This window comes from Etheostoma cragini, chromosome 13 (genome assembly GCF_013103735.1).
Source record: "Etheostoma cragini isolate CJK2018 chromosome 13, CSU_Ecrag_1.0, whole genome shotgun sequence".
NCBI classification, from domain to species: domain Eukaryota; kingdom Metazoa; phylum Chordata; class Actinopteri; order Perciformes; family Percidae; genus Etheostoma; species Etheostoma cragini.
The window spans coordinates 7295198-7314710 of NC_048419.1; the positions used below are offsets into that span (position 1 = coordinate 7295198).

The following is a 19513-nucleotide window of genomic DNA, read 5'->3' on the forward strand; positions in this document are numbered from 1 at the left end:
GGTTTTCTCTCTGGTGATCTCATCAAACTGACTGTCAAGATGTTCTTTGTTCTTTTGTAGATCAGTCTTTGAGATTTCCAGGTTGTCTCTTTCCTCTTTGATACCTTGTATAACTTGTCCTACTATGTGACTTTGTTTCAGGATGTCACACCTTATCTGGTCCAATTCCAGTTTCTCTTTCTTCATCATGTCTGTCTCTGTATCCAGAGCTTCTCTGTCTTGCTTCTGCTCTGACTTTAGTTCTATAAGATGTGTCTTTTCCAACTCAGCTTCTTGTTTCAGTCGATTGGTCATTTCTTGTCTTTGCATGTCAATTTCTGACAACATACTCTTCAACCCTTCCGTATCTCTCTCCAATAGCTCAGTGCAAGATGTTAAATTTTCTTTCTGTTTATCTAGAGACTCATGCTTCTGCTCCAAAACACTCAACAGTTTCAGTAAGTCTTCATTGTTTTGCTCCAGTCTCATGATTTTGTATTTCACGTCTTCACTCGTTCTTTGATTTAACTGTTGCAGTTTTTCCTTCACATTTTCAAGTGATTTCCTTTCACTCAAGAGTTGATCTTCTCTTAGTATCAGTTCAGACCTCTCACCTTTCATTATTTCCTTTTTATTCTCAAGCATTAGTCTGTCCATAACATTACTACTCTTTATCTGATTGAGTTGTTCTCTCTCTTCACTGATGGTGTTAATCGCAGCTTTAACGTCTTCTTTTGTCCTGTTGAGGTCCTTCCTCAAAAGTTCCATTACTTCTTTTTCTACCAGTAAACTCTTCTTACTGGTGTCCAAATCTTGTGTTTGTCTTTTGAACTCTTCTTCCTTGAGTAATTGTTTCTCTTGTTTTAAGTTAAGCATATTCATTATAGTGCCAAGTTTGTCTCTTTCTCTCTGAAGCTGAAGGGTCAGATCTTTAATGTTGGTTTTCTCTCTGGTGATCTCATCAAACTGACTGTCAAGATGTTCTTTGTTCTGTTGTAGCTCAGTCTTTAAGATTTCCAGATTGTCTCTTTCCTCTTTGATATCTTGTATCACTTTTCCTACTATGTGACTTTGTTTAAGGATGTCAGACCTCATCTTGTCCAATTCCAGTTTCTCTTTCTTCATCAAGTCTCTCTCTATATCCAGAGCTTCTCTGTCATGCTTCTGCTCTGCCTTTAGTTCTATAAGATGTGTCTTTTCCAACTCAGCTTCTTGTTTCAGTCGATTGGTCATTTCTTGTCTTTGCATGTCAATTTCTGACAACATACTCTTCAACCCTTCCGTATCTCTCTCTAGTAGCTCAGTGCAAGATGTTAAATTTTCTTTCTGTTTATCTAGATCCTCATGCTCTTCCTCCAAATCACTCAACAGTTTCAGTAAGTCTTCATTGTTTTGCTCCAGTCTCATGATTTTGTATTTCACGTCTTCACTCATCCTTTTATTCAGCTGTTGCAGTTTTTCCTTCATGTTTTCAAGTGATTTCCTTTCACTCAAGAGTTGATCTTCTCTTAGTATCAGCTCTGACCTCTCACTTTCTATTATTTCCTTTTCATTCTCAAGCATTAGTCTGTCCATAACATTACTACTCTTTATCTGATTGAGTTGTTCTCTCTCTTCACTGATGGTGTTAATCGCATTTTTAACGTCTTCTTTCATACTGTTGAGGTCCTTCCTCAAAAGTTCCATTACTTCTTTTTCTACCAGCAAACTCTTCTTACTGGTGTCCAGTTCTTGTTTTCGTCTTTTGAACTCTTCTTCCTTGAGTGCTTGTTCCTCTTGTTTTAAGGTAAGCATGTTCATGATATTGCCAAGTTTGACTTTTTCTCTCTGAAGTTGGTCATTTTCTCTCTTAAGCTGAATGGTCAGATCTTCAATGTTGGTTTTCTCTCTTGTGATCTCATCAAACTGACTGTCAAGATGTTCTTTGTTCTGTTGTAGCTCAGTCTTTGAGATTTCCAGGATGTCTCTTTCCTCTTTGATACCTTGTATCACTTGTCCTACTATGTGACTTTGTTTCAGGATGTCAGACCTTATCTGGTCCAATTCCAGTTTCTCTTTCTTCATCATGTCTCTCTCTCTATCCAGAGCTTCTCTGTCTTGCTTCTGCTCTGCCTTTAGTTCTATAAGATGTGTCTTTTCCAACTCAGCTTGTTGTTTCAGTCGATTGGTCATTTCTTGTCTTTGCATGTCAATTTCTGACAACATACTCTTCAACCCTTCCATATCTCTCTCCAATAGCTCAGTGCAAGATGTTAAATTTTCTTTCTGTTTATCTAGAGCCTCATGCTTCTGCTCCAAAACACTCAACAGTTTCAGTAAGTCTTCATTGTTTTGCTCCAGTCTCATGATTTTGTATTTCACGTCTTCACTCATCCTTTTATTCAGCTGTTGCAGTTTTTCCTTCATATTTTCAAGTGATTTCCTTTCACTCAAGAGTTGATCTTCTCTTAGTATCAGCTCTGACCTCTCACCTTTTATTATTTCCTTTTTATTCTCAAGCATTAGTCTGTCCATAACATTACTACTCTTTATCTGATTGAGTTGTTCTCTCTCTTCACTGATGGTGTTAATCGCAGCTTTCACGTCTTCTTTTGTCCTGTTGAGGTCCTTCCTCAAAAGTTCCATTACTTCTTTTTCTACCAGTAAACCCTTCTTACTGGTGTCCAAATCTTGTGTTTGTCTTTTGAACTCTTCTTCCTTGAGTAATTGTTTCTCTTGTTTTAAGTTAAGCATATTCATTATAGTGCCAAGTTTGTCTCTTTCTCTCTGAAGCTGAAGGGTCAGATCTTTAATGTTGGTTTTCTCTCTGGTGATCTCATCAAACTGACTGTCAAGATGTTCTTTGTTCTGTTGTAGCTCAGTCTTTAAGATTTCCAGTTTGTCTCTTTCCTCTTTGATATCTTGTATCACTTGTCCTACTATGTGACTTTGTTTAAGGATGTCAGACCTTATCTTGTCCAATTCCAGTTTCTCTTTCTTCATCAAGTCTCTCTCTATATCCAGAGCTTCTCTTTTATGCTTCTGCTCTGCCTTTAGTTCTATAAGATGTGTCTTTTCAAACTCAGCTTCTTGTTTCAGTCGATTGGTCATTTCTTGTCTTTGCATGTCAATTTCTGACAAAATACTCTTCAACCCTTCCGTATCTCTCTCTAGTAGCTCAGTGCAAGATGTTAAATTTTCTTTCTGTTTATCTAGAGCCTCATGCTTTTGCTCCAAATCACTCAACAGTTTCAGTAAGTCTTTATTGTTTTGCTCCAGTCTCATGATTTTGTATTTCACGTCTTCACTCATCCTTTTATTCAGCTGTTGCAGTTTTTCCTTCATGTTTTCAAGTGATTTCCTTTCACTCAAGAGTTGATCTTCTCTTAGTATAAGCTTTGACCTCTCACTTTCTATTATTTCCTTTTTATTCTCAAGCATTAGTCTGTCCATAACATTACTACTCTTTATCTGATTGAGTTGTTCTCTCTCTTCACTGATGGTGTTAATCGCATTTTTAACGTCTTCTTTCATACTGTTGAGGTCCTTCCTCAAAAGTTCCATTACTTCTTTTTCTACCAGCAAACTCTTCTTACTGGTGTCCAGTTCTTGTTTTCGTCTTTTGAACTCTTCTTCCTTGAGTGCTTGTTCCTCTTGTTTTAAGGTAAGCATGTTCATGATATTGCCAAGTTTGACTTTTTCTCTCTGAAGTTTGTCATTTTCTCTCTGAAGCTGAAGGGTCAGATCTTCAATGTTGGTTTTCTCTCTGGTGATCTCATCAAACCGACTGTCAAGATGTTCTTTGTTCTGTTGTAGCTCAGTCGTTGAGATTTCCAGGTTTTCTCTTTCCTCTTTGATACCTTGTATCACTTGTCCTACTATGTGACTTTGTTTCAGAATGTCAGACATTATCTGGTCCAATTCCAGTTTCTCTTTCTTCATCATGTCTCTCTCTCTATCCAGAGCTTCTCTGTCTTGCTTCTGCTCTGCCTTTAGTTCTATAAGATGTGTCTTTTCCAACTCAGCTTCTTGTTTCAGTCGATTGGTCAGTTCTTGTCTTTGCATGTCAATCTCTGACAACATACTCTTCAACCCTTCCGTATCTCTTTCTAATAGGTCGGTGTAAGATGTTATATTGTCTTTCTGTTTATCTAGAGCCTCATGCTTCTGCTCCAAATCACTCAACATTTTCAGTAAGTCTTCATTGTTTTGCTCCAGTCTCATGATTTTGTATTTCACGTCTTCACTCGTTCTTTGATTTAACTGTTGCAGTTTTTCCTTCACATTTTCAAGTGATTTCCTTTCACTCAAGAGTTGATCTTCTCTTAGTATCAGCTCAGACCTCTCACCTTTCATTATTTCCTTTTCTTTCTCAAGCATTTGTCTGTCTATAACAGTACTACTCTTCATCTGATTGAGTTGTTCTCTTTCTTCACTGATGGTCTTAATCGCAGGTTTAACTTCTTCTTTTATCCTGTTGAGGTCCTTCCTCAAAAGTTCCATTACTTCTTTTTCTACCAGTAAACTCTTCTTACTGGTGTCCAAATCTTTTGTCTGTTTTTTGAACTCTTCTTCCTTGAGTGCTTGTTCCTCTTGTTTTAAGGTAAGCATGTTTATTATATTGCCAAGTTTGTCTTTTTCTCTCTGAAGCTGAAGGGTCAGATCTTTAATGTTGGTTTTCTTGCTGATGATCTCATCAAACTGACTGTCAACATGTTCTTTGTGCTGTTTTAGCTCAGTCTTTGAGATTTCCAGTTTGTCTCTTTCCTCATTGATATCTTGTATCACTTGTCCTACTATGTGACTTTGTTTAAGGATCTCAGACCGTATCTGGTCCAATTCCAGTTTCTCTTTCTTCATCAAGTCTCTCTCTATATCCAGAGCTTCTCTGTCTTGCTTCTGCTCTGCCTTTAGTTCTATAAGATGTGTCTTTTCCAACTCAGCTTCTTGTTTCAGTCGATCGGTCATTTCTTGTCTTTGTATGTCAATTTCTGAAAACATACTCTTCAACCCTTCCGTATCTCTCTCTAATAGCTCAGTGTAAGATGTTATATTGTCTTTCTGTTCATCTAGAGCCTCATGCTTCTGCTCCAAAAAACTCAACATTTTCAGTAAGTCTTCATTGTTTTGCTCCAGTCTCATGATTTTGTATTTCACGTCTTCACTCATCCTTTTATTCAGCTGTTGCAATTTTTCCTTCACATTTTCTAATGATTTCCTTTCACTCAAGAGTTGATCTTCTCTTAGTATCAGCTCAGACCTCTCACCTTCCATTATTTCATTTTCATTCTCAAGCATTTTTCTGTCCATAACAGTACTACTCTTCATCTGATTGAGTTGTTCTCTCTCTTCACTGATGGTGTTAATGGCAGCTTTAACGTCTTCTTTCATCCTGTTGAGGTCCTTCCTCAAAAGTTCCATTACTTCTTTTTCTACCAGCAAACTCTTCTTACTGGTGTCCAGTTCTTGTGTTTGTCTTTTGAACTCTTCTTCCTTGAGTGCTTGTTCCTCTTGTTTTAAGGTAAGCATGTTCATGATATTGCCAAGTTTGTCTTTTTCTCCCTGAAGCTGAATGGTCAGATATTTAATGTTGGTTTTCTCTCTGGTGATCTCATCAATCTGACTGTCGACATGTTCTTTGTTCTGTTGTAGCTCAGTCTTTGAGATTTCCAGTTTGTCTCTTTCCTCTTTGATGTCTTGTTTCACTTGTTCTAATATGTGACTTTGTTTCCTTATCAGCTCCAAGTCCAGTTTCTCTTTGTTCGTCTCACTCCCTCTCTTTTTGTCGACCACATCAGACATTCTTTTTAAACCTTTTACATTTAAGACCCCAATGCTCTTGGCACTTTCTTCTATATTTGGTTGCAGTTCTTCTTTTTTTGTCTGCTTAATTTCTTTAAAATGCATCATGTCATTGTCTTCTTCTTTATGTTTGATTCCTTCTTTCTCTTTATTTTCTTCATCTGCATCATCTTTCATTTTGACAGGTTGAAATTCATGTTTGTTTATCAACCTAATTGGATCTGGAATGTGTGTGACTATTGCCTTCCTGGACTCTTTCATTAGATCTGTGCTCCTGACATCTTTTCTTTGCATCTTCATTTTCATAATCTCCAGTTCATCCCTCTCTCTGTTAATTCTCTCAAGACGCTGGTCAAGCTCTTTCTTTCTTTTTTTTATCTCCCTCTTGAGGACGTCTTTTTCTCCTTTCACCTCAGCCCATATCTTTTTACCTTCCTGCTCTTTGCGAATGCCTTTTCGGATCAGCTGTTGATTTTCTCTATTGCTGATCTCCAACTCAGTCTTCAGCACTTGCATCTCTCTTCTTTCTCTTTTAACATATTCTAGTATGATTTCAAGCTCTTGTTTTTGTTTTTGGATTTTGTCCTGTATATGGACCATATCATCCATCTCTGTTTTTGATTTTATTGTAACTTTTTCAAAGTTAGTCCTTAGTTGATATTTCATACGGCTCATGTTGCCTCTTACAGTGCTGTTTTGAGCTTTTAATGCTCTGAGCCCTTCTTTTTGTTGCCCTAAATGAACATTTACATTTTCCAGAATTCCCATTTCCTTCTTAATTACTTCCAAGTGTATACACATTTTTTGTATCCAATTTTGAAGGTAAATATTATCAGTGAATTTTGTGCTTTGTTGTATTATTTCCACTTTCTCCTTGATGTTTTTCACCTCCTGATGTCCCAGGCTTTTTTTGTCATGTTCTCTGTTTACCTGGTTAAGAGTAGTCTGGTCTTTAATTTTTTGCTTTTCTTCCGCCAGCTCATCTTCCTGCCATTGCAGTTTTATCCTCAACATGTCTGACTCATCCCTCTCTCTCAAGGTTTTTTCTAGTCTTTGGTCTAATTCTCTTCTTCTCTTTTTGGTCCCTCTCCTCAGTACCTTCTTTTCTTTTTGCATATCATTCATCTTTATTTCACATTCCTCTTTTTTCCTCATGCTTTTTCTAAATATCTGTTCACTTTCTTTTTTTTTAATTTCCAGCTCTGACTTCAGCAGCTCCATTTCTCTCATTTGTCTTTTGGTCATTTGCATTTTGTCATGAAGCTCTTGTTTCTGTCTTTCTACTCTCTGTCTTAAATGGTTCATCTCATGTATTTCTGCTTCAGCTTTTTGTCTTTCTATTCCCACATTCTCCCTCTCGACTAGAATCTGTTGTTTAAGCATATCAATCTCTTCTCTTTCAATCTTTTGTTTTACTTGATCACATAAGGACTTTTTAAGTTGTTTAATTTCACAGTTTTTCTGATACAAACTGTTCATTATAAGTTTTATATCATTCTTTAGTGTCTCCTTTTCTGATCTAAGTCTTACAATTTCATTTTCCATTTCCTCCATTTCTTTACCCATTCTGTTTTTTGTAATTTTGTCCTTTTCTGTATCTGTCTCCGCTCTGTCAGTTTTCTTTACGTCTCCCTGCTCTCTCTCAGTACTTTCCAAGGTAGATTCTTTATCCTTTTTCTGCATTTTCTCAGTGTTAAATTTTTGAAAGTCTGCTGTTTCCAGCGATATTAAAGGATGGATGTTTTTCAATTCGTCTTTTGTGTCATGAATCTTACAGTTCAGTTCTTCCAACTGTCTTTGTTTTTCTTTGGCCTCCTTCAAAATAACCTCAATGTCTTTACTTTTCTGTGTAGTCTTAGCAGCAATTTTCTCAGCAGTGCTCTTAACTTTTGCCAATTTCTCAAACGTCCGCACAGTCACTTCAGTTCGTCTCTGCATTTTTATTTTTAAAATGTCGAGTTCATCTCTCTCTCTCAAAGTTTTATCTAACCTCAGATCCAGTTGTCTTCTCTGCTTTTTTGCTGCAGTTCTCCTTAATTTCATGTTGCTCATTTCTTCTTTCAGATGCATTTCACGTTTCCTCATTTCAGTTGTTACCCGTTTCAAAAGCTCTTGAAATTGTTTCATGTCTTGTAGCAATCCTTCAGTTTTGCTGGCTTTATCCCCATGATCCTTCTGGATATTCATTTCTTCAGCTTGGTTTTCAAGTTGGAGGTTTACTATTTTTATAATTTCTTGTGTTCTATATATCTCTGCCCTGAGTCTTTGTATATGAGCACTTCCTGTGTCCATTTTATCCGAACCTTCATCTATCTCCTCAGTATGTGTCTGTATATTATCTCCTGACTTCTGACCTTGTTTTTGCTTCTGTAGATCATTAATACCGTCTTGTTTCACCTTTTTCCTAATCTCCTGGTTTAGTATTTTCACTTCATATTTAACTTCTTCACGTTCAAAAACATTGTTGCTTTCCCAGACTGTAATTTGCGACCCATTTTCAATCTCTGGTTTCTGGCTCTGTAAGTCATTTATGTCTGTAATGAGCCTTTTAATCTCTTGATTTTTTTCCTCCATGTTCCCCATAGCATACTTTATTTGCTCCCGTATCTTGCCCTCTCTCTCTTTGAGTTCGGACATCTGCTTTTCCACTTCTTCCACTTCTCTTACATTAATCACTAATTCTGTCTGATCATTATCCATTGATGTTTCTTTATAAATTTCTGTCTGCATCTGTTGGAAAACATTGTGCTGCATGTCCACTGCAAAAAAATTAAGTTCATGCTCTGAGTGCATATGCTCCTGATCTTGTATTTCTTGCCTTTGATACTGGTCTTCTAATGTTATAGATTGTTGCACAGATGTGGACTCATTTGTAGCTTCATCTTCTACTTCTTCTTTGTTTGTCTGTTTTTCTGTTGTCTGAATTTCAAATGTTTGATCTTCGAGAGGGTCTTGATCGATTTCTTTCCTTGGTTCTTGAAGTTCAGAGGTTTTTCCTGAAAATGTCTTTTTGATTGCAGATTCAGTCCTTATCCATTTGCGTACCTGAGTTTTCAAGGCAGTCATCTTATCCTTCACCAAAAAATATAAAAAGTAATTGTAATTACTTAGTACAAGTTAGGTCAACAATCCAAATAACTCCCCTTGTCTCAATTTTGTGACATTCTTTTTCTAAGTGTAAATCCTCAAGTAAAAATTATGGAAAGGCAACTTAACATGTTTCTCTAATGTTATGGAGGCCTCACAATTGGGGTTAGCGAAATAGTATTAATATTTACCAAAACACTTCACAGTCAAAAACAGACTTAATGTATATATTTGAATAAGTTATAAGTCTAGTTCTGATGCACTGTGTAATGAAATGAAACAATTTTGAGCTACATGTAAGCTGGCTGTGCTCAAAATCGTTTTCATATTATTTTGAAAACAAATCCTCATTGTGTGGGGAAATAATAATGATATAAGGTTTGAACAAAGGATATTAAGGTTTTTTGATATTCCTTTTTTGTACTCTTAACCATTCCCATGTGCAGACTCAAATTGACAATTAATTAAGTGAGCCCCACTGGGCACTGGGTGACATGTTCCTTTATTACCATGAACAAACACACACACACACACACACACTGATGTAAGAAACTAGATATGGAAGGTATTTTTAAAGATGTACATCTTCAGTTGGAACCAATGGGCTTGGGGCTGAATTCAAACAGTATTGAGAGACAGAATAACATATTGTTGATTTAGCTCTTTATATGGAATTTATCAACAAACCATAATTTATATTAAATGTTTTCAGAGAGAATATATCTCGCCTTAATCCAAAATCATGCTGTATACCAGATTTTCATTTTGCACCATTGTCTTAGATCAAGCCCATATTAACTATTATTGTATCCTTAATTTACATATGCTTACTGTAGTCAAAGTTGCTTTAACTTTAGAACTTAACTACTGCATTACTTAAAAAAGCTGAGCTGTACAAACAATCATAAAAGGCCTTGGCAGATGCACATAACTAAAAAATGTGTTTTACTGTGCTATTTGACAGTAGAGTTTAGTTAAAGTAGGAGATGTTTCTTTTCCAACCTTTACCCTAGTTGCCCATGTTTTGTGTCTAGGTGACTAATGGGAACAATCTTTGAAACTGGTCCAGTATTAAGCTGGACTTCCGCAAAACAAGCTACAATGTAAGTTATCGGAAAGTTGTGAACCTTCAATTTACGTCCACAAAAAATGCTTATTTTGCCACTGACATACTCAGATTATTGTGTCTGTATAAGTGTATATGTGTCTGTGTCTATATACAGTTGTGTTCAAAATAATTATAATTTAAAAATGGGTCGTTCCTGACATTCCGGACTTTGATTAGAGAATTGATTTGAGAGGGGAAAACATAGAAAGAAGTGCAGAGAATTATAAGCCGCTCAGCCAAAATGATTTAAAATGCCTTGAAATGGCTTCCAAAGCCTGAACAACGTGGGAAAAAACGATTAACTACCATTTGAATGGATTCAAGAATAGCCAAAATGACAATGGCTCAACCAGTGATCAGCTCCAGGAAAATCGAAGAAGAATTAAAATTACCTGTGAGCAATCTTACAACCAGAAGAAGGTTATGTGAAGCAAGGGTATCAGCTAGAAACCCCTGCAATGTCCCATTGCTGAAAAAAAGACGTACTGAATAGGTTGAAATTTGCCAAAGGACACACTGACTGGCCAAAGAACAAATGGCGCAACATTCTGTGGACTGATGAGAGCAATTTTGTTCTTTTTGGGTCTAGTGGCCGCAGAGTTTGTCCAATGACTGCACTGAATTCAAGCCACAGTACACTCTGAAGACAGTAAAGCTTGGTGGTGCAAAAATCATGTTATGGGGATGTTTCTCATACTGTGGTGTTATTTATTGCATCCCAGGGATCATGGATCCGTTTCAATACATAAAAATACTTGAAGGTCATGTTACATTAGGCTAAAGAGGAAATGCCTTGGAAATATGTCTTTCAGCAACCCAATGACCTAAAACACACCAGTAAACGAGCAAAGTCTTGGTTCAAGATGAACAAGATTGATGTCATGGAGTGGCCAGCCCAATCTCTGGACCTCTAGCCCATAGAAAAATTGTGGGGTGACATCATAAATGCTGTTTCTGAGGCTAAACCCAGTAATGCAAATAAATTGTGGAATGCAGTTCAATCGTCCTGGGCTGGAACACCTATTCACAGGTGCCAAAAGTTGATTGACCCCATGAAACACAGATGTGAAGCAGTTCTCAGAAATAATGGTTATGTAACTAAATATTAGTGCAGTGATTCAAAGTAAAGCAAACTTTTGAGACACTTTTCAGCTTATATAGTAAATGTTTGAGTTTGTAAAGGAAAATGCAAATACTGCAATATTTTTGAACAGCCTAATATTCCCTTTCTTCACTTTCTGTAAAGGTATAACACAAACTTGAAAGATTTTGGTCATGTTTTCATTTGGAATTGAATGTGCAATGTTCCCAGTGCATTGATATTATGGAATTAAAAGCTATTATAAGGATTTTGAGCATTCACTTTTTAAACATACTGCTATTATTCTGAACACAACTGTAAGTGTGTAGTAAAGAGTAAAATACTTTTACATTAAACATCCTCAGAATCGCTTTCGCCTAACAGTCCAGATTCCATTTAGATAAACAGTTTTAGGATGTCTAGAGCCAGCTTATTTCTACATTTAAATGGGTGAATTAGGGGTTTACTGCATTTCAACCAAGCCAGAGTGTTGATTGTTTTAACAAGACAAACCTTTTATTTGTTAGGGCCCAAGCACCAGTGCTAGGGTACCAACGGTGTCCTAGCACGAAGTGCAAGGAACCTATTGTTTTTGTAGGGATTATTATTATTATAATTATTATTATTATTTCGCACCTTTGCACTCATTTTTTAGGGCTTTCTCATGTGGTAAAATGCACAAAAACTTGCATACATGTCAGACCTTTAAAAAATGACAGAATTCTGTAGTGATTTGGCTCGGGCAATGACCGGGTGCTCCATAGCGCCACCTAACGTGCACGCTGACAAAAACAATTTCATAATTTCCAAACCAATTTTTGAGGGATCATGCGTATCATCTGGAACTGTATCATGCTATTTTTTTTTTAATCTAAATTTTTTTTAATATATATATAAAGTCTCATATTTCAAAGACGTTTTTGAAGACCTTAGGATCCACGAAAACTCTCCAAATCTTGCAGCCATGTGCAGAATATGAAACTCTTTCTTCTGAATCCACATTTAGGCTTGAGAGTGGTACAGTTGCTCTATAGCGCCCCCTTAATTGGATTTAGCACTTGGGCACATTTTTGACGGCCTCAATATATACGAAAACTCACAAAATTTGGCGCCCACGTAAACACCGGAGAGCTTTGTGAGTCTGTACAGCAATTTGGCCCATACCTATAAGCGGGCTCTGTAGCGCCCCCTGATGTGTGGAAAGGCCTTAACTTGGACATAGTTACTCCAATCTTCACCAAATTTGATACACATATTGCTCTAACCATTGCGAACATCTTTCCCATTTACCTTCATTAGCTCCGCCAAACCAGAAGGCGGCCATTTTGATTTTACGAATTGTCATGTGTTTTACATTCTTTCGAACTCCTCCTAGGCCGTAACTGCAATCTTCTTGAAACTTGGCAGGTATTATCCACCGACACTCACGATGAAAATTTATCCAAAGAATTGTGAGTTATAGAGGACCTACTTCCTCTCAGGGTTGTTGAAAGAGGAAGTTGCATATCTGGCCAAGAATTATTCCAATTGCCACCAAACATGACACAATTGTTTAGCATAGCGGTGTGAGGAGCCATGCCAAATTTTGGGTGAATTGGACATTAGATGGCGCCATTAGATTTTATTTTATTTTGTTTTTTATATATTTTTTTCTTTCTGTAGGCGGCTATTGAAACAGGAAGTTTTGTATCTGGCCAAGATTTATTCCGATTGCCACCAAAAAATGTTCCGCGTAGCAACATGAGCATCCATGCCAAATCTTTAGTGAATTGGACATTACATGGGGCTGTTAGAATTTTGTTTTATTCATTACCCACATTGCAATATATCTAGCATTAATGCCATCTGCATGAAGTGTTGGATTTTGAATCAAATGCTATAAATTGTAACTGTATTTCTTTCACAACAAATGCCTATCTGACTGAATAGATGCCTTCAGTGATAATCTACAATTTAAATGGTCATGAAAATAAAGGAAACAGGGTACGGCACACACACACACACACACACACACACAGGGACTTTCATCTTCATTTGTGATGATTTGCAGTGTCTGAGTGCCGCTCAAATTCACTGCTGCAAAGATTTGACTCTGCCAGTACCCCCAACCTGCGAAGAGGCGAGGGCCCGTTCATTGCTGCTTGCAGCTTTAATTTTATTTTGTTTCTGTTGACTTGAATGTAGTGTAATAATGAAGTGTATTTTACAATTATAATTTTATTTTTTATTTACAAATTACTGTAGTGATTGGTCTCGGGCATTGCCAGGGGACTGCATAGCGCCCGCTTATGTGCACCCTAAATTCAACAAAAGTAATAAATTAATATACTTTGATGTGTATCATCTGGAATTCCATCAAGCTATTTTTAGAAAAAATTACAAAATGAATACATTTACGAGTACATTTTTTTTTTGCAACATTTTTCATTTTATGAAGACTTGTTTGAGGACTTTAGGATCCATGAAAACTCTCAAAACCTTGCAGCCACGTGCAGAATATTAAACTCTGTCCTCTGAATTCAGATTTAGGCTTGGGAGTGGTATGGTTGCTCTGTAGGGCACCCTAATTGGTTTTAGCTCTTGGGCACTTTTTTGATGGCCTCAATATGTACAAAAACTCACAGAAATTGGTGCCCTGGGGGCTTTGCGAGACTGTACAGGGATTTGGCCTATACCTTTAAGCAGATCACCCTTGTGGCGGTTTAGCATCTGTGCCAAACTTTGCGGCAATCGACCATTAGATAGCGCTGTTTTAATTTTTTTAAATAATCAGCAAAATATTGATTTATGGGAAACCTCCTTTGTCTTACCACTCCTGGGGCGTGAGTCCAATCATCATGAAAACTTGCGTATAGACTCGGTGGCTCCTTCTGACAAGAAGTCATCAAAATAGTTCTAATAGCTAATATGATGTGTAAGTCATGGAGGACCAACTTCTTGTAGGTGGGTGTGGAAACAGGAACGGCTGTATCTTGGCAACGGCTATTTCGATGGACATAAAACTTAACACAGTTGTTCTTCGTGGGCTGATGGGGCCAAATTTGCTGTTAATCAGCCTCCAGGTGGCACTGTTTTTTTTTTACTTAATTAGAAAGCTCCCTTCATGCCAAACTTACTTTTTTTAACTACTCTAAAAGCATAACTTCCATTGCATACACATTGGACCGTCATAACAAAAAGTTATCAAAATAATATTTAGAGAAAAAAGTTATAGAGAATCAACTTCTTGTCGGGACTGTTGAAAGAGGAAGTGGCATCTCTGGGCAAGATTTATTCCGATTGCCTTGAAACATGTCCCAGTCCCAAATATGGGCTTGAGAATTCATTTAAACTTTTGAGTGAATCGGCCATTACATGGTGCTGTTAGAATTTGTTTTTTTCATTAATTAGCCACATTGCAATATATGGCAAATCTACTTTTTCTAACTTTTCCTAGAGCATTAATCCCATCTGCATGAAATGTTAAATGTAAACCTGGTAAAACTCCTTGACAAACAATTTTGATACCTAACACAATGTGCAAGTTATAGAGGACCAACCTCTGTAGGTGCCTGTCAAAACAGTTACGGTGGTATCTTGGCAGAAGTTATTCCGATTTACATGTAACATGTTTTCTACATGTGCTATTGAGCCACCCCCTAACTCTAGCCACGCCTGTGTACACAAACCACTTCCATAACTTGTTAAGCGTTTAAGGTAGACTCTTATGAGAGTAATCATTGAACTCAGCAAAGATGGTTTGCCCGGCCCCATATGTGAAAGACACACCCTGTTTAAATAACTAATGACAGTTTCTTGTACACTATTGTGTGAGGTATCATTGAACTCAGCAGAGTACCCTTTTCATTGGTGATGATTTGCAGTGTCTGAGTGCCGCGCAAATGTAGTGCTGGGAGGAGCGAGGGCCCGTTCATCACTGCTTGAAGCTTTAATTATTTTTATTTTTGTTATGACTATAATTTAAATAATCCTTTTGGTTTGGGAAGTGAAAATAGGTGTCCTGAAAGGTGCTTTAAATAAAATGTATTATTATGATATTATTATCTATGGAGTGCAATCAGTGGAATTGGCACTGCAGTGGAATGTTTAATAACGTTTATTTTTATTCTTCTGCTGAGTCAGATATCAATTGTGAATTACAAAATGTCATCTTTGAAATGATTATGATGGTATAAAACTATTCTGGGGAAACGTGGTAAATACCTAGACCCTGGAACTGACACAGCTAAAAATAAAGCCATCTGTAGTGGCTATTCCGTTTTAAAATTATAGCCACTGCTAAATGCAGCAATATAAGAGGATTTTTAACGCCCCTTTGTTTCTTTGTTTTTCCAGGCAGCGGTCGTTGATTGAAAATAATTAAACACGAATATTAAACAGAAATAAATCTTTATATCCTACCAAAACTTTGTAGGCTAATGTTGCATGTGTGTGAATCATGGAAAATAAACAATACTGGTTCTGCTGTTCAGTAACACTTGAAAATATATGTTTTTCTCGCCTAAATTTTTACCCTTAAAAAAGTGCTGCTGTTTCCACATGCTTTGGCCCTCTGGGATGACCCAGAGTTCATTGGGAAGTTAACACTCTCAACTTGTTGTTTCTAGTGGAAGTGTGACACTAGGCCTTACTGACACAGGGCTACAGAGGTTAGAACACAGAATTTCTATTTCCGTCCAAGTAAATCATCTGAAAAATTAATAAAAAGCACTACTGTAAGCATATTATAGGGGCTATATACTAAAATAGTACCCTAGCCTCATGTCTGAACTTAGAACAGAAAAATCCAGAAAAAAATGACTTATAAAATGGATTTTGTATGAATGTATTTCTACAGATGTGTCTGTGCGTTTGTCTTATTTCTTATTTCTAAAAAAGCCAAAAAAGTGCTAAATACAAAACTTCTGAAATACAAAAACACATCCACATCACTCACAGATATGTCTGAAAGAAGTACATACATAGATTTATAGAAATAAGTAATCATAATTTCATGAAATGGTGAAATGCCATCAGAAGTCCATATTTTTGCCTTCAGACAGCTGTAAGAGACCACAGGAATAGTTTTTGTTGGCCATGTTTGGTATCAATCAACTCGTCTTCTTATTGGCTACACAGGGATGCCAGTTTTATGACCTTATCTTCTAATTTGTGGGCTCCACTGTCAATCTTTCCCACGTGGGCCCAATGGGGAGTGTGAGATTTCATTTGCTTAGCTTGGGGGTATCTTGAGATACACTGATCCTATTGGCTGGAAACAACGTTCCTTGCAAACTGCACAAGCCAGAGAATGTAACGCTGTCTTTGGTTTCTCTATAGCGTGCTCACGGAAAAAGATACACACGATAGAAACCAAGAAATGATGCACTATCTAGATTTCTATACGTCAAAACTTGGGCTGAAACTACAAGATTGTGAGGGGACCAGATAATTATGGATTACAAGGCTTGGATATTCTAATACCTTAGGGTGTTTTCGATGTAGGAAACTAAGGTTTTTGGGGATCTTTCACCGCTGTGATTAAAGACACGAGGAGACAGGTAGGAAACACACACTCGATTAGACTCAAATCTTTCTGTGTTTCTTTACTTCAGAACATGATTATCACCGTTGTGAGTCACCTTATTGCTTCATGTGTGGGCTTGATGGAATCAGGGGAGTTTAAGCTTTCAAATGATGTATGGCATGAGCGTGTTTATGACGGTTTAATGCTTACAATTTAGGAAAGAAGTCAGCACTTCCGAAAAACGGCGAGTTTATTTCCCGTGCACGGGAACCGTCCGCCCTCAAATAAGATGAAACAGGATAACTAGATTTGGTTAAAAAACTGTTTGGTCTTAACCAAAACTAGGACTTCCAAGAAAAAAAAACTCCACCCGTGTTTCCAAATTCCCTTTATCAATTATACCACACCTACAATTACTACGGTGTGGCCGATTTTCCAATCAGTGGCCTAGCTGTCAATCAAAATCAGTGGATCAGAACTATAACCAAAATATGAGAAGTCTTAAAATAATAACTATTGTTCTTCAAATGTGAACAAAAAATGATTTTTTGGGCTCCTACACCATTGTTAATTATATAAAATACAACTGCATTTGTCTGCTGTGCATAGCCCATTACTGGTCCCAAGAAAATGTAAAAAAATATTTACTTACCATGTACTTTTTGACCTCTTCCATGTTCTGATCCATATTGGTTTGGGCTTTGAGCATCTCCTCCCTGGTGTTGTTCATTTCTGCAGCAGCTTTTTCCATGCAAGCTTTTATGTCACTCATTGTGAACTCAAGAGTTATTGTATCTACCAGTTTTTGCTTAACTTCCTCTGTGTGTTGTTGTATCTTTACCTCTTTATCTTGTAACTCACCCCTCTCTTTCATGGTTGTCTTCAGCTGTTGGTCAAGTTCTTGTCTGTATTTTTCAAATTGGAAAATAATCAACTGGATTTGGGTCTTTTCTTCTGTAAAGTCCCTCCTGCTTTGCTCCATATCTTCTCTCAACCTGCGCAACATCTTTCGGATTTCTTCTATTTCAAGCATCACTCTTTTTACTTCACTGTTCACTTTATTCTGAGTGTTTGAGTCCATGTTGTCTTTCTCAAACAGGGTTTCTTCATGTTGTACCTTTGTAAGTCTTAGCTTCTGCTTATCAAATCTGTCATCCATGTTCACCTCCAGCCTCTGCTCTGACCTCTTCTTCTCAATTTTTTCTTGTCTTTGCTTCATTGATTTAGAATGGCTAGTCTCTTCAATCATCGTGCTGATATCTTCCTTTTTTCTCCTGCTCATTCTTATCATTTTTACTAGGTCATTTTTCTTTAGTTCAATCTCAGTGTTCATTATTTCCATCTCTCTTATCTCTTTCTTTGTTCTTTGTAACTTGTCATTAAACTCCTGTATTTGCATTTCAGTACTTTCCCTCACACACTTTAGTGCATTCATTTCTGATTTAACTAACTGCCTGTCTCTCTCCATGTTTTTTTTCTCAGTCTGTATTTCAGTTTTGATTTTTTGAATCTCATCTTTTTCAGATTGGACCTCGGCTAACCTTTTCTTTAGATTTTGTTTTTCCCGCTGCATATCAGCATTCACCTCAATTTCCCACTCTGTTGTCTTCATGCTTGTATCTGTGTTTTCTAATAGATTTTGAGAGTCAGAGCTAATATTTTCCAGTCTGCCTCTTTTTGTCTTTGGCTCCTGCTTCCCTCTCACAGTCATTTCTATTTGTTGTTCACTGTCTTCTAGCACATCCCAGAGTTTCTCCATCTCTTCATGGATTCTGCTGAGTTTTATCTTAACAGTGTCAAATGTGTCTTTATCTTTCTGCATTTCTATGCTTTCCATCTCTGGGGCAGTGCCTTTTTGCATTTTAACAGCTCGTTGAACATTTACATTAATAATATGTTTGATGTGCTCAATTTCATCTCTATGTTGTGAAATGTCTTTTTTATTTCTCTGTAACTCTTGATGTATGCCTGCCATGTTTTTTTCCATTTGGTCCTTTGCTTCAAATAATATTTTTTTATTTGTATTAATTAGACTCAGCAGACTGTCAGCCTTCAGCCTTTCAGTTATCTCCTGCTTTCTCTTTATTTGTTCCATAGGTTCTTTGGGTTCCTTATTTTCTTGTGATTTTGTCATTTTCATCTTGTGTCGCTCATTGATGAGCTCATTACGTCTTTTTTCCAGAGTTTCCCTCTCTTGGTATATTTCAGTCCGCATTTTCAGAATTTGCATTTTTTCTTGAGCAGCTTCATTTTTATTCTCCTCAAGTTTCTTAATAATATTTTCTATCTGTGATCTCAGTCTTTTTATTAATAAGCACTGCTCCTGTTTTTCAACTGTGAGTCTTTTAATGTCCTCTTGTTTCTGCTCTGTATTTGTCTTCAGGTAATCAATTTCAGTTCTATCTCTTTGTGTTCTTTCCCAAAGTTGTTCAATTGCCTCCATTATTTGACATGTCAATTGTCTTTGTCTTTTAATAGTCTCCCTTTTGGCTTTTATTTTGACATTCATTTGTTTGTCTTGCTTGTTGTTTTCAATGGTCCACTTCTGTTCTGTTTGGGTCATCCTGCTGTTCTGTTGTCTGTGCTCTGTTGGTCAAGAAAATGTACAGAATATAATCATTTGTCACTCGACACTGCAACATTTATATTGTGTTAAACCAGGCAAGAAGAAAAACTCAATTTTGACAATGAATGAGAAATGGAAACAATGCAGAGCCGATTCGAAAAAACTAAAAATACCAACCTAACCCTCTCATAAGCGTAATTTACAGGGGGATTATCAAATGCATCCTTTTTTTTAAATCTTTTTTTTATTGAAAGAATTGTACAATACAGGTTACATTTGTCAAACTTCAGTTTTTCTTTTTTAATAAACAGGAACAAGATTAAGATGCTGGGAGGTGCTGCGGGAGTATGGGGTGAGGGGGTCCCTTCTTAGGGCCATCCAATCTCTGTATGACCAAAGCGAGAG

The 19513-nt window shown here is 36.9% G+C and overlaps 1 protein-coding gene across 1 annotated transcript in view; it reads right to left on the reverse strand.

The window, feature by feature from the left end:
* LOC117955973 (cingulin-like) overlaps nucleotides 1–11736 on the reverse strand; it is an 11973-nt gene extending 237 nt beyond the window's left edge. Inside the window, exons 1-3 of the mRNA XM_034890782.1 lie at nucleotides 11731–11736; nucleotides 9062–9064; nucleotides 594–5689 (exon numbers count right to left, since the gene is read on the reverse strand). Coding sequence (XP_034746673.1) covers nucleotides 594–5493 — 4900 coding nt within the window. The 5' untranslated portion in view covers nucleotides 5494–5689; nucleotides 9062–9064; nucleotides 11731–11736. The remainder of the gene's footprint in view (nucleotides 1–593; nucleotides 5690–9061; nucleotides 9065–11730) is intronic.
* Between the last annotated feature and the right edge of the window lie 7777 nt (nucleotides 11737–19513).